This window comes from Ranitomeya imitator, chromosome 1 (genome assembly GCF_032444005.1).
Source record: "Ranitomeya imitator isolate aRanImi1 chromosome 1, aRanImi1.pri, whole genome shotgun sequence".
NCBI lineage: Eukaryota > Metazoa > Chordata > Amphibia > Anura > Dendrobatidae > Ranitomeya > Ranitomeya imitator.
In genome coordinates this window covers 349,360,501-349,375,471 of record NC_091282.1, presented here as the reverse complement: position 1 = coordinate 349,375,471, position 14,971 = coordinate 349,360,501, and the positions used below count along the sequence as shown (strand labels likewise).

Below are 14,971 nucleotides of genomic sequence, written 5' to 3'. Positions count from 1 at the left end.
CAGGTTTCTGTTTCCCAGTTAATATCCGGGTAGTTAAAGTCCCCCATAACCAGGACCTCATTATGGGTTGCAGCTTCATCTATCTGCTTTAGAAGTAGACTTTCCATGCTTTCTGTTATATTTGGGGGTTTGTAACAGACCCCAATGAGAATTTTGTTACCATTTTTCCCTCCATGAATTTCAACCCATATGGACTCGACATCCTCATTCCCTTCGCTAATATCCTCCCTTAAAGTGGACTTTAGACAAGACTTTACATAGAGACAAACCCCTCCTCCTCTCCGATTTTTACGATCCTTTCTAAACAGACTGTAACCCTGTAAGTTAACTGCCCAGTCATAGCTTTCATCTAACCATGTCTCGGTTATTCCCACTATGTCAAAGTTACCTGTAGATATTTCTGCTTCTAGTTCTTCCATCTTGTTTGTCAGGCTTCTGGCGTTTGCGAGCATGCAGTTTAGAGGATTTTGTTTTGTTCCAATCTCCTCACTGTGGATTGTTTTAGAAATGTTCTTACCTCCCTTCTGAGTATGTTTTCCTGGGTCGTCTTTGTTCGAGTCTAATGTTTTTCTTCCCGTCCCCTCTTCTTCTAGTTTAACGCCCTCCTGATGAGTGTAGCGAGTCTTCTGGCGAATGTGTGTTTCCCAGGTTTGTTGAGGTGTAGTCCGTCTCTGGCGAGGAGTCCATCATACCAGTAATTCACACCGTGGTCCAGGAATCCAAATCCTTGTTGTCTGCACCATCGTCTTAGCCAGTTGTTTGCATCAAGGATCCTGTTCCATCTCCTGGTGCCATGCCCGTCTACTGGAAGGATAGAAGAAAAAACTACCTGTGCATCCAGTTCCTTTACTTTCTTCCCCAACTCTTCAAAGTCCTTGCAGATTGTCGGTAGGTCCTTCCTTGCCGTGTCATTGGTGCCAACATCAGAAGAAATGGGTGGACGTCCTTGGAGCTGAAGAGCTTTGGTATCCTATCGGTCACATCCTTGATCATCGCACCTGGAAGGCAGCATACTTCTCTTGCAGTTATGTCCGGTCTGCAGATGGCTGCTTCGGTGCCTCTCAGTAGTGAGTCTCCCACCACCACCACTCTTCGTTGCTTCTTGGCTGTACTTTTTGCTGTCACTTGTTGCTGTGTGCCCTTTTCTTTTTTGCTTGCTGGTATTGCTTCATTCTTAGGTGTGCCATTTTCATCCTCTACAAAGATTTGATATTGGTTCTTCAGTTGTGTGGTTGGTGATTTCTCCATGGTCTTCTTGCTTCTTTTGGTCACATGCTTCCACTCATCTGCTTTTGGAGGTTCTCTGACACTTTTTGCACCTTCTGTGACCAGTAGAGATGCTTCTGTTCTGTCTAGAAAGTCTTCATTCTCTTTGATGAGTTTCAAAGTTGCTATTCTTTCTTCCAGACCCCGCACCTTTTCTTCTAAAAGGGCCACTAGTCTACACTTCTGACAGGTGAAATTGGATTCTTCTTCTGGTCGATCTGTGAACATGTAGCACATGCTGCAGCTCACCATGTAGGTTGTCACATCTGCCATGTTGCTCCTAGATCCTGCTGACTTGCTGTGTGTTTTCCTTCTTGTGTAATCTACTCAGCCAAGCTCTCTTGCAATAATGTCCTACAGGCAAAAATTCAGCTGGTCCCGGCTGTACCCAACGATCTTCTAGCTTAGGGAGACTTCGCTTCTCCCAGAAGGCACCTGGAATATGCAAATTAGCCTCCTGAAGCTTGAATCCCTGGTTTGGTGATGCTTTCGAAGCAGCTGGTCCCGGCTGTACCCAACGATCTTCTAGCTTAGGGAGACTTCGCTTCTCCCAGAAGGCACCTGGAATATGCAAATTAGCCTCCTGAAGCTTGAATCCCTGGTTTGGTGATGCTTTCGAAGCAGCTGGTCCCGGCTGTACCCAACGATCTTCTAGCTTAGGGAGACTTCGCTTCTCCCAGAAGGCACCTGGAATATGCAAATTAGCCTCCTGAAGCTTGAATCCCTGGTTTGGTGATGCTTTCGAAGCAGCTGGTCCCGGCTGTACCCAACGATCTTCTAGCTTAGGGAGACTTCGCTTCTCCCAGAAGGCACCTGGAATATGCAAATTAGCCTCCTGAAGCTTGAATCCCTGGTTTGGTGATGCTTTCGAAGCAGCTGGTCCCGGCTGTACCCAACGATCTTCTAGCTTAGGGAGACTTCGCTTCTCCCAGAAGGCACCTGGAATATGCAAATTAGCCTCCTGAAGCTTGAATCCCTGGTTTGGTGATGCTTTCGAAGCAGCTGGTCCCGGCTGTACCCAACGATCTTCTAGCTTAGGGAGACTTCGCTTCTCCCAGAAGGCACCTGGAATATGCAAATTAGCCTCCTGAAGCTTGAATCCCTGGTTTGGTGATGCTTTCGAAGCAGCTGGTCCCGGCTGTACCCAACGATCTTCTAGCTTAGGGAGACTTCGCTTCTCCCAGAAGGCACCTGGAATATGCAAATTAGCCTCCTGAAGCTTGAATCCCTGGTTTGGTGATGCTTTCGAAGCAGCTGGTCCCGGCTGTACCCAACGATCTTCTAGCTTAGGGAGACTTCGCTTCTCCCAGAAGGCACCTGGAATATGCAAATTAGCCTCCTGAAGCTTGAATCCCTGGTTTGGTGATGCTTTCGAAGCAGCTGGTCCCGGCTGTACCCAACGATCTTCTAGCTTAGGGAGACTTCGCTTCTCCCAGAAGGCACCTGGAATATGCAAATTAGCCTCCTGAAGCTTGAATCCCTGGTTTGGTGATGCTTTCGAAGCAGCTGGTCCCGGCTGTACCCAACGATCTTCTAGCTTAGGGAGACTTCGCTTCTCCCAGAAGGCACCTGGAATATGCAAATTAGCCTCCTGAAGCTTGAATCCCTGGTTTGGTGATGCTTTCGAAGCAGCTGGTCCCGGCTGTACCCAACGATCTTCTAGCTTAGGGAGACTTCGCTTCTCCCAGAAGGCACCTGGAATATGCAAATTAGCCTCCTGAAGCTTGAATCCCTGGTTTGGTGATGCTTTCGAAGCAGCTGGTCCCGGCTGTACCCAACGATCTTCTAGCTTAGGGAGACTTCGCTTCTCCCAGAAGGCACCTGGAATATGCAAATTAGCCTCCTGAAGCTTGAATCCCTGGTTTGGTGATGCTTTCGAAGCAGCTGGTCCCGGCTGTACCCAACGATCTTCTAGCTTAGGGAGACTTCGCTTCTCCCAGAAGGCACCTGGAATATGCAAATTAGCCTCCTGAAGCTTGAATCCCTGGTTTGGTGATGCTTTCGAAGCAGCTGGTCCCGGCTGTACCCAACGATCTTCTAGCTTAGGGAGACTTCGCTTCTCCCAGAAGGCACCTGGAATATGCAAATTAGCCTCCTGAAGCTTGAATCCCTGGTTTGGTGATGCTTTCGAAGCAGCTGGTCCCGGCTGTACCCAACGATCTTCTAGCTTAGGGAGACTTCGCTTCTCCCAGAAGGCACCTGGAATATGCAAATTAGCCTCCTGAAGCTTGAATCCCTGGTTTGGTGATGCTTTCGAAGCAGCTGGTCCCGGCTGTACCCAACGATCTTCTAGCTTAGGGAGACTTCGCTTCTCCCAGAAGGCACCTGGAATATGCAAATTAGCCTCCTGAAGCTTGAATCCCTGGTTTGGTGATGCTTTCGAAGCAGCTGGTCCCGGCTGTACCCAACGATCTTCTAGCTTAGGGAGACTTCGCTTCTCCCAGAAGGCACCTGGAATATGCAAATTAGCCTCCTGAAGCTTGAATCCCTGGTTTGGTGATGCTTTCGAAGCAGCTGGTCCCGGCTGTACCCAACGATCTTCTAGCTTAGGGAGACTTCGCTTCTCCCAGAAGGCACCTGGAATATGCAAATTAGCCTCCTGAAGCTTGAATCCCTGGTTTGGTGATGCTTTCGAAGCAGCTGGTCCCGGCTGTACCCAACGATCTTCTAGCTGTGATGATGTCACTTGTGGGGGGTTTCCACTGTTTAGGCACATCAGGGGCTCTCCAAACCCGACATGGCGTCCAATCTCAATTCCTGCCAATTCTACATAGAAAAAGTCAAACGGCGCTCCTTCTCTTCCAAGCCCTGCCGTGCACCCGAACAGTGGTTTACCCCCACATATGGGGTATTGGCATATTCAGGAGAAATCGCACAACAACTTTCTCTAGTCACCTTCCACGACGGCATATGGAGGTTGTCTCTTTGCCCTAATGGGGAACAGGAAACACAGAGAGGTTTAAAAGGACCTCCCACCTCCCACCTGCCAGTGTCTTTCCTGTTCCCCATGGGACAGGGAGAGGTCTCCAGGTGCTGTTGTGGCCGGCGACTGCGGTACCTTTGTGCAGGCTCTGCCTGTTGTAGCCGGGCAGCTGGTGGTCGCGTTCCGCCTCCTCCCCTGCTGCTCCCGTCGTCCTGCTATGCAGGTGCCTCAGGGACCCCCTCCCGGCCTTCCCGCGCCCCCACGAGGGCAAAGCAGGCCTGGGATCCCTCGCCGGGCTCCTCCATGAGCTGCTCAGCGTTCTCCCCCTCCATTGCCGGCTCGGCGTTCCGGATGTGACGTCGGCGGTCTCGCGCGTCACTTCCGGTCCCTCGTTCTCCTGGAAGCCGCTTCTTCCGGGTTCGCCGGCCGGCGTGTCGGACTGATGGCGTCCCCTCACATGGATCCCGGAGGGGGAGGGGGAACTGCTGATTGCTGGAGGCAGGTGCGGACAGCGTTCTTAAACCCTGCTGAACCACCACTGAGGTAAGACTAATTTTCCCAGTATGGATGGTTCCTTGTGCCCTGCATCTGCGGAGCCCAGCGCTACCCCTGCTACAGTAAGTGTTTTGCAGGGATAGGATCCGGGAGGTAGTACCTATAGGGGGTTTTAATGTCCTCACTCCCCTCTCCCTTGTCATTTCAGGGAGAGAAGTCTGCCCCTAAAGCCGCTATTAAAAAGAAGTGCCCAGTCTGTTCTACTAAATTCCCTCTTAACTGGGACAAAAGACTCTGCCAGCCATGTACTGACAAGATTGTAAAAGCTGAGCAACCATCTCTGCTGGATGAAATTCGCTCCTTAGTAAAACAGGAGGTGCAATCTTCGTTAGCAGCTTTTACTACTCCTCCACCTCCACCTCCGCCGCCGCATTCCCCAGCTAAAAAGAGAAAAATTCAGGCGGTCGAATCAGACTCTGATTCAGACCTCTCCCATACTTCATCTGTGGGCTGGGAAGATCCTGTATCACCTAAAGCTGAGGTCAGGAAATACCTCTTTTCCTCAGATTACATTGAGGATTTAGTATCTGCTGTCCGTAATACTATGGGCCTAGAAGAGGAATATGAGCCACAGTCCGTACAGGATCAGATGTTTGGCGGACTCAGATCGGAGAAAAGAGTGGGGTTCCCGGTGCACGCTAACATTGTTAGTATGGTTAATCAGGAATGGGGAGGGAAAGGCAAAACCGGCAGGTGGAGTTACGCCAAAGGTAGAGGGAAAAATATTTTTGTCCCCCAGCAGCAGCAGCAACAGTCCCAACAGGACAAGCAATGACTCCGACCCGGTAGGGGGGAGACTCTCAAAATATGTGGGTCAGTGGGAAAATATCACCAGTTCCCACTGGGTCCTCAATGTCATCAAGGAGGGCCTATTAATAGAGTTAATTTCTTCCCCCCCTCAGGGTCTGAAAGTTACTACCCTTACGTCTTCAAGAGATCACAATTTGTTGACATTGGGTCTCAGAGATCTTATGAAATCAAATGTGATCTCACCAGTTCCACATCTGGAACAAGGAAAAGGACATTATTCCCGTCTATTCTTAGTACCCAAACCCTCAGGGGACGTAAGAATTATTATAAACCTAAAAGGTCTAAACCGACATGTGAAATATCGCAAGTTCAAGATGGAGTCTGTAAGATCTGCAATTCCTCTGATAGGACATCAGTCCTTTATGGCAACCATCGACCTAAGGGATGCATATTTTCACATTCCTATCCACCCGAGACACAGAAAATACCTCAGGTTTGCGATACGGGGGAGTCATCGAGTGGAGCACTATCAGTATGGAGTCCTTCCCTTCGGCATTTCCTCAGCACCAAGGGTATTCTCCAAGATCATGGCAGAGGCAGTGTCATTTATCCGGAGTCAAGGTGTCTGTATAGTGCCCTACTTGGACGATCTACTGGTAGTTGCCCCCACCGAGATGACCCTGATATCCCATGTGTCAACCACTTTGGAGATATTGAAGTCTCTGGGTTGGATTCCAAACATGAAGAAGTCTCAGCTTCAACCCTCAAGAACCAGAAAGTTCTTGGGGGTGGTTCTGGACTCAACAAAACAGATGTCCTTTCTCCCAGACGATCACAGGCTACCATTAGTAGCAAAAGTCAGAAAATTCAAGGAGATGAGATGTCCTACTCTTCGAGAAGGAATGTCTCTCTTAGGCTCCATGACAGCCTGTATACAATCAGTGGCTTGGGCTCAAGCTCACTCCAGAATTCTCCAAACCCACATTCTAGACAGGTGGGATGGTCAACCTGGCACTCTAACAAGAAGGATTCACACACCAGGTCGAGTGAAAGCATCCTTAACATGGTGGATGAATTCCAGAAACCTCCTGAAGGGGGTGAGCTGGATTCAGCTCCCGATAACTACGATCAAGACAGATGCCAGCAGGAGAGGCTGGGGAGCCATAGTAAATCATGTTCCTTACCAAGGTCTTTGGAACCAGTCGATCAGCGAGAAATCGTCAAATTTCAGAGAACTCAAAGCTGTGGAAGAGGCCCTGTTAGCAGCAAGCCGTCAGATTTCCGGTCAACATGTCCAGATCTATTCAGACAACATGACCACGGTGGCGCATATCAGGCGTCAGGGCGGCACAAAATTCCTCAGTTTGAAAAAGATCTCCGCTCGAATTTTTTATTGGGCCGAGAAACACTTACTGTCACTGACAGCAATTCATCTAAAAGGGACTGCAAATATTCAAGCAGACTACCTGAGTCGCCAGGACATTCATCCTGGCGAGTGGAGCCTGGACCTTCAAACGTTCAATATGCTAGTACAAAAGTGGGGTCTTCCAGAAGTCGACCTCTTTGCCTCTCACCAGAACGCAAAAGTCAAAACCTTTTTTTCCTTGAACCCAAGAGGCAATCCCAGAGGAGTGGATGCCCTAGTCCAAGATTGGCACTTCCAGCTTGTCTACGCATTTCCACCAATCCCAATCCTGGCAAAGGTTCTAAGGAAGATACGAATAGAAGGAACTCCGACTATCCTGATAGCCCCTTTTTGGCCCAAAAGAAGTTGGTTCAACTTGATCATCCAACTACAAGTGGATGGACCAGTAATGTTACCTCTAAAAAACGATCTCCTCTCTCAGGGTCCTATTCTCCATGCAGACCCTCAGAAATGGAATTTAGCGGCGTGGTTACTGAAGCCCAGGTCTTGAAAGCAAAAGGACTATCGGACTCTGTCATAGCTACTCTCCAAAAATCGAGAAAGCCAGTAACCAACGCCATCTACAACAAAATCTGGAAAAAGTTTTCGTCTTTTTGTCTACCTAACCTTCCAGACCCTCTCAAGCCTAATATACCTAACATCTTAGATTTTTTGCAAAAAGGCTTAGGAATGGGTCTTAGGCCCAGTACTCTCAGAGTCCAGGTCTCGGCACTTAGCTCCTTTTTTGATCAAGATCTAGCAGGCCATCGCTGGATCAAAAGATTTTTAACATCAGCAACTAGGATGAATCCTAGAAAACAGATAATAGTTCCCCCATGGGATCTGAATGTGGTGCTTCAAGGTCTTACAGGCCCGCCTTTTGAACCTTTTTCCTCCTGCTCTCTTCAAAATCTTGCATACAAAACTGTGTTTTTGGTAGCCATAACTTCGGCTAGAAGAGTGGGTGAACTACAAGCCTTATCTATAAGAGAGCCGTATCTTCTAGTGAGAGATGACTCAATAGTACTTCGTCTAGATCCTTCTTTGCTTCCAAAAGTAGTCTCTGATTTTCATCGTTCCCAAGAGATTGTTCTACCAACCTTTTGCCATAGTCCTGCAAATTCGGAAGAAAGAAGATTCAACACTCTGGACGTCCGACGTATTGTGCTGCAATACTTAGATCAGACCCGTGCTTTCAGAATCGATCATAACCTCTTTGTCCATCCCTCTGGGCAAAATAAGGGTAAAAAAGTAGCTAAAAGTACCATTGCTACATGGATCAAAAAGGCTATAACGGAAGCCTACCTTGCTCAAAACAAAATACCTCCAGTAGGGATCAAGGCCCATTCAACAAGATCTACGTCAGTCTCCTGGGCAGAAAGAGCAGGTGCATCCCCAGAGCAGATCTGCAGGGCAGCAACGTGGTCTTCACTTCATACTTTCTCTAAACATTACAGATTAGATGTATTGTCCAATAAGGACTTAGTCTTCGGCCGTAAAGTTCTGCAGGCCGTTGTCCCTCCCTAGTGCCAAATTAGTTGGTATTCCTCCATATGCCGTCGTGGAAGGTGACTAGAGAAAATAGAATTATTCTTACCGTTAATTCGGTTTCTAGGAACCTTCCACGACGGCACTAATTTCCCACCCGATATATATTCCTGGATTAGTTCTGGGATTCGGAAGGTAAACCGGTGCTATGGGTTCAGTTGTAAGTCACTGGCAGGTGGGAGGTCCTTTTAAACCTCTCTGTGTTTCCTGTTCCCCATTAGGGCAAAGAGACAACCTCCATATGCCGTCGTGGAAGGTTCCTAGAAACCGAATTAACGGTAAGAATAATTCTATTTTTGTGGTCTAATTTCTCCTGTTACCCTTGTGAAAATAAGAATTTGTGGGCGAAAAGATCATTTTTGTGTAAACAAATGCGATTTTTTTTTTTTTTTTTTTTTTTTATTTTTTTTTTTTATTTTCACGGCTCTACGTTATAAACTTCTGTGAAGCTCTTGGGGGTTCAAAGTGCTCACCACACATCTAGATAAGTTCCTTAAGGGGTCTAGTTTACAAAATGGTGTCACTTGTGGGGGGTTTCCACTGTTTAGGCACATCAGGGGCTCTCTAAACGTGACATGGCGTCCGATCTCAATTCCAGCCAATTCTGCATTGAAAAAGTCAAACGGCGCTCCTTCACTTCCAAGTTCTGCGGTGCACCCAAACAGTGCATTACCCCCACATATGGGGTATTGGCTTATTCAGGAGAAATTGCATAACAAAATTTATGGTTACATTTCTGTTTTTACACTTGTGAAAATAAAAAAAAATGGTTCTGAATTAAAATGTTTGCAAAAAAAAGTTAAATGTTCATTTTTTCCTTCCACATTGTTTCAGTTCCTGTGAAGCACGTAAAGGGTTAATAAACTTCTTGAATGTGGTTTTGAGAACCTTGAGGGGTGTAGTTTTTAGAATGGTGTCACACTTCGTTATTTTCTATCATATAGACCCCTCAAAATGACTTCAAATGTGATGTGGTCCCTAAAAAAAAAAAATGGTGTTGTAAAAATGAGAAATTGCTGGTCAAATTTTAACCCTTAACTCCCTAACAAAAAAAAAATTTGTTTCCAAAATTGTGCTGATGTAAAGTAGACATGTGGGAAATGTTATTTATTAACTATTTTTCGTGACATATCTCTCTGATTTAAGGGCATAAAAATACAAAGTTTGAAAATTGCAAAATTTTAAAAATTTTCGCCATATTTCCGTTTTTTTCATATATAATCGCAAGTAATATCGAAGAAATGTTGCCACTAACATGAAGTACAATATGTGACGAAAAAACAACCTCAGAGTCAGCGGGATCCGTTGAAGCGTTCCAGAGTTATAACCTCATAAAGTGACTGTGGTCAGAATTGCAAAAATTGGCTCGGTCATTAAGTACCAAATTGGCTCTGTCACTAATGGGGTTAAAATGTAGGACAGCGGTACTTGTGACCAATGATAATCCAAGTGGTCAGGCACTTACTACCTATCCTGTGATTAGGATAAAGTTTGAATATGGGACAATCCCTTTCATGTAATCCGTTGCTGTTCTATATTGAGGAAGGTGAATGATTTTCCCCATAGACTTTGGTATGAAGTGTGTTCTATAACGCTGCCATGCTTTGTGATACAGGTAGCAGTCTGCTGTAGTTTGGTGACTACATGTAGGTATAAGTCCGAGAGCTGGATCATCAAGAAGGAAGCACAGAGGAAACGTCTGGATGAAGAACCTCATCCTTATGTACCGGTGTTAGGCTGTGATTAAAGTGTCCAAATACCTGACATGTTTTGGATGTTTTCATTTTGGCAGAGAAGTAGTTTTGTATGGCGAGTGCCAATAGTTCTGGAACGCTGCTCTCCTAGGTGATAAAACAAACACTACTGATTCTACATTTATTCATAGGCGGATGAGCATTGGTGAAATATGAACGTGAATGTGATGTCTTAAAGTATGGGCATGATACTGTAGATGTGTCAGACTTTCCCAGCAGGGGTGTGGAGTCAGTTGGTGTCCCTTTTGGTAGAGTCGGAGTTGGTGTAAAATGGACAGGCTCCTAAAATATATACTAAATTAGGTTCAGTGCGGAATGTCCTATAAATGTCATATAAATATCTGCTCTGTTCCTGATCTAACTTTCCAGGACGTCCCTCCTGACAGCACCTGGGCCTGGAGGACGTCCTCCTCCTCCTTGCCGGGACAGGAAACACACGAGAGTTTAAAGGTTATGTCCCACCCCCAATTTCTCAGTGTTTTTCTTGTCCCTGCACGGAGGGACGCACAAGAAGAGCTGCCCAGGCTTACTGGGCTCAGGGGGATCGTGCGGCTTGCCAGTACCCTTCCCCCTGTCAAGAGGCTCAGGGTCGAAACTTCCCGAGGAGGAGTCCCTCTACCCCAAAGGCCAGGAGCATAGATCAGGATTCTGTAATGTGCACTCTAAACCTAGAAGGGGCCTACTATCAGGTCCCGGTTTATCCCTCATCACAGAGGCTGCTAAGGTTCGTGAGAGGTCTGCCAACCCGGACCTGCCACTACCAGTTTCAATGCCTCCCCTTTGGGCTTGCTTCGGCACCCTGTATCTTCACGAAGTTTGTATCAGAGGTGGTGGCCTTCCTGAGAAACCAGGGTATCATAATAATTCCATACCTGGAAGACTTTCTCCTCGTAGCAAAATCGGTGGAGACTTTGACAGATAACAGAATTCGGGCGATATCCGTAATGGAACACCTGGCAGGTCATAGCCACTATCCAGGCCAGTAGAAAACCAGTCACACTGGCAATTTACCTAAAAAAAATTTGGAATAGATTCTGTCTGGAGGGTGGCAGGTCCGATGTCGCAGATACCCCGGACATACCTAGAATCTTAAACTTCCTTCAGGGGTTGCAGGGTTCAACAAGGGCCTTGAAAGTGCAGGTCTCAGCATTAATGGAGGAAGTCATGCAGGCTGCCATCATTATTTATAGGTCTGATGAAAATTGCTGAGAGCTCTAATCCGCTCCCTCAAGCAGTGAATCTAAAAGAGGTAACGCATGCACATTACCGCTCAATTCACACAGGCGACTTGGAGAACTTGTTCCCACTCAAACACTTAGGTCCGGTCCTGTAGATGGGTGGCAAGCTCTGAAACCCCCTTCAACGTATGATGGGCTGTAGCAGCAATGTTTGCACATTTGTCCCTTACAATGCACATTCAGGTGTTGGAATATTTCCTTTCCTTCAAGCCAATAGTGGCATCACTCCAGATGCAGTAAAGGAACACTTAGAAGGGTATGTGCACACATCACCTTTCTCAGGTGGATTCCAACTGAAAAAGCACAGAAACAATAAACATATGCACTGCTATATCAGATTGACTTTCTAACTTAACCACTACAGTCTCAAAAGTCATGAAGCGACTAACAGAAGTGACCGGTCCACTCTTCAGGTCAAACATTTTGATTTTTTTTTAACCCACTCCACGTACAATAGGGCAGAATTTCACTTTTGCACCAATTAAAACAATTTACATAAGATATGGAACTATATACTCGAACAATAGTGAGACAACGTTTTGTTTTTTTAATTAATCAGATAATTTTATTTGACTCACAAAAGGTACAAAAGTTGGGTTACAATGACCCTAAATACAAAAATGTCACAGACGAGTGTACATATTGAGGGAGGGAAACAAAGACGATATACACGGCAAAACTAGGAACAACACTAATAGCCAGACCAGAAGATCTTGCATCAATTGTAAAATAAAACAAAACCTGGTCAAACAAGAGAAAAACACCACCAATTATCAAATTGACACAAACCGAACGTATATCCTCAATACCTATGGTCGCCTGCCTACACCTAACTATATAGGATTGCTAAAGTGCTGAAAATAGTGCAGAACAGAAGTGGTGGATTTATTCATTTCTTACCCATGTGGGAGAGTGGTGTAACCAAGCCGTGCAGAGCCGTTGCCCCGACGCGAGTTTCGCGTGGAGGGGCTTCTTCGGGGGGCAGCGACCATAGGTATTGAGGATATACATTCGGTTTGTGTCACTTTGACAATTTGTGGCGTTTTTCTCTTGTTTGACCAGGTTTTATTTTATTTTACAATTGATGCAAGATCTTCTGGTCTGGCTATTAGAGTGATGTTCCCAGTTTTGCCGTGTATACCGTCTGTTTCCCTCCCTCAATATGTACACTCGTCTGACTTTTTGTATTTAGGGTCATTGGAAACCAACTTTTCTACCTTTTGTGCGAGTCAAATAAAATTATCTGATTATTTAAGCTCTTTCTTTGACTATCCTCTAGCATCTCACCCGTGGATAGTAAGGTTCATTCGAGCTACTCAGAGGCTGCGCCCCACCATTAGGCAGTTGACTCCACCTTGGGACCTTAATCTGGTCCTCAGGTCCTTGTGTAAGGGATCATACGCTCTGGGCGAGAATATGCCTATATCAATTCGCACACGGAAAACTACGTTCTTAGTAGCGATCACCACGGCTAAGAGGGTGGGGGAGATCCAAGCCCTATGTACCAGAGACTCCAGATTAGGGAGGATAGTTTAATCCTGAAATTAGATCCCTCATTCATACCAAAGGTAGGCTCTGAAAAAAAACGAAATCAGGAGATAGTGTTACCTTCCTTTTGTAACAATCCTTCCAACACGAAGGAGAAAGCCCTTTACTCTCTGGAAGTCAAACAGGCGGTTTTAGATTATCTAGAGGCCACCAGTTCCTGGCAGGTGGATCCAAACCTGTTTATTCTTTTCGGGAGAAATAATAAGGGTAAAAAGGCCTCTAAGGCCTCAATCGCACATTGGATCACGACCGTAATCTCAGATGCTTACCAAGCCCACTCTACACGTGGGATGTCTGCTTCCTGGGCCGAGAGGGCAGGAGCATCATTAGAGCATATCTGTAGGGCAGCAACATGGGCCAGTGCTGACACTTTCTGCAAACACTATAAACTTGATGTACTGTCTGGTCAGCAGACCACTTTTGGTAGGAAAGTTCTCCAGGCGGTAATCCCACCCTAGGGAGGTGCTTTGGTACTCTCCAGCGTGCTGTCAGGAGGGACATCCTGGAAAATAGACATTAGACCTACCAGTAATTATGCTTCCAGGAGTCCATCCTGACAGCACTGGTAATTCCTCCCCCCGGTTTGTTAATTTGTCATATGATTCTGTCATTAAAGTTATTTGCATTTTCCATGAGGTGGTTCTTGTTACAACACTGAGGAATTGGGGGTGGGACATGACCTTTAAAGGGACACTGTCACCTGAATTTGGAGGGAACAATCTTCAGCCATGGAGGCGGGGTTTTCGGGTGTTTGATTCACCCTTTCCTTACCCGCTGGCTGCAATATTGGATTGAAGTTCATTCTCGGTCCTCCATAGTACATGCCTGCACAAGGCAATCTTGTCTTGTGCAGGCGTGTACTATGGAAGACAGAGAATGAACCTCAATCCAATATTGCAGGCAGCATGCAGCCAGCGGGTAAGGAAAGGGTGAATCAAACACCCGAAAACCCCGCCCCTATGGCTGAAAATTGTTCCCTCCAAATTCAGGTGACAGTGTCCCTTTAAACTCTCGTGCGTTTCCCGGCAAGGATGAGGAGGACGTCCTCCAGGATGTACTCCTGGAAACATAATTACCAGTAGGTCTAATGCCTATTATCTCTGCTTTTAGGTGAGATGAATCTGTGCTGCACTTTATGTACATGCTCAGTATTGAGGCAGTCCTGAGGAGTTGGAAGTCAGGAATATTGCAGAGTTGGGGTTGGTGGTTTGGCTTACAGACTCCACAGCCAGGCTTCCCAGAAGACTGCTAGTTCTTCAGTGACCCCATAATATGAACATCTAGAGATCAGTAGATTGGATTTGTCCAACAATATGTTGGGAGTTTATTTTTTAATATATATATATTTTTTTTTTCTAATGCATTATTTCTCTATTCCAGCAGTCAAGGACTATAATGTTAGTGTAAGTGTATGGACTTTTGAGTATTAGGATTTTAAGTCCTCTGTAAATGGGGCTGTCATGTCCTTTGCTTCTATAGAAAACCGCAGTTGTAAAACCGCATTGAAATCCGCAGGAAAACCACAATAAATCTGCAGCAAAATCGCAGCGTTTTTGCCCTGCAGATTTATCAAATCCGCGCGGAAAAATCCAGGGGTCTGCGGAAGGTGCTGGAGCGGGCGGGGGGTCCGCGGGGCTGTGCGGTGGGGTCATTGGTGTGTGTCTCTGTGTGCAGGCATCGTCCGAAAGGACTACAAGTCCCATCGGGCTATGCCTGCTGCAGTGACAGTGAGTAACACATGAGCCAATGATAGGACAGTAGCAGTCCCATCATCCGGCTAATGTGTTGAATGTAAAAAAAAAAAAAAAACACATATAGTACAGACAACATACATTACACACATACAGAACATGCACCATGCGATATGACATGTGACAACATACAACATGTGACAACATGCAAGATGCGACATGACATGCACCATGCGACATGACATGCAACATGACACGCACCATATGACATGACATGACATATGACATGCACC

The 14,971-nt window shown here is 46.3% G+C and overlaps 2 protein-coding genes across 2 annotated transcripts in view; both read left to right on the top strand.

Moving 5' to 3' along the window:
• Positions 1–14,971, top strand: part of TBC1D10A (TBC1 domain family member 10A) — a 97,491-nt gene that overhangs the window by 18,570 nt on the left and 63,950 nt on the right. The window lies entirely within an intron of this gene.
• LOC138657508 (uncharacterized) lies at positions 4,174–12,975 on the top strand. The gene is made up of 3 exons (XM_069745288.1): positions 4,174–4,806; positions 4,893–5,454; positions 12,719–12,975. The coding sequence occupies exons 1-3, from the start codon at positions 4,753–4,755 to the stop codon at positions 12,973–12,975; spliced, it is 873 nt and encodes a 290-aa protein (XP_069601389.1). The 5' UTR covers positions 4,174–4,752.

Coding starts and splice junctions, on each gene's coding strand:
- LOC138657508 (XM_069745288.1), top strand. CDS start 4,753: ATGGATGGTTCCTTGTGCCCTGCATCTGCGGAGCCCAGCGCTACCCCT. Junction 4,807..4,892: donor CCAGCGCTACCCCTGCTACA/GTAAGTGTTTTG, acceptor TTGTCATTTCAG/GGAGAGAAGTCTGCCCCTAA. Junction 5,455..12,718: donor CAGGTGGAGTTACGCCAAAG/GTAGAGGGAAAA, acceptor ACTATCCTCTAG/CATCTCACCCGTGGATAGTA.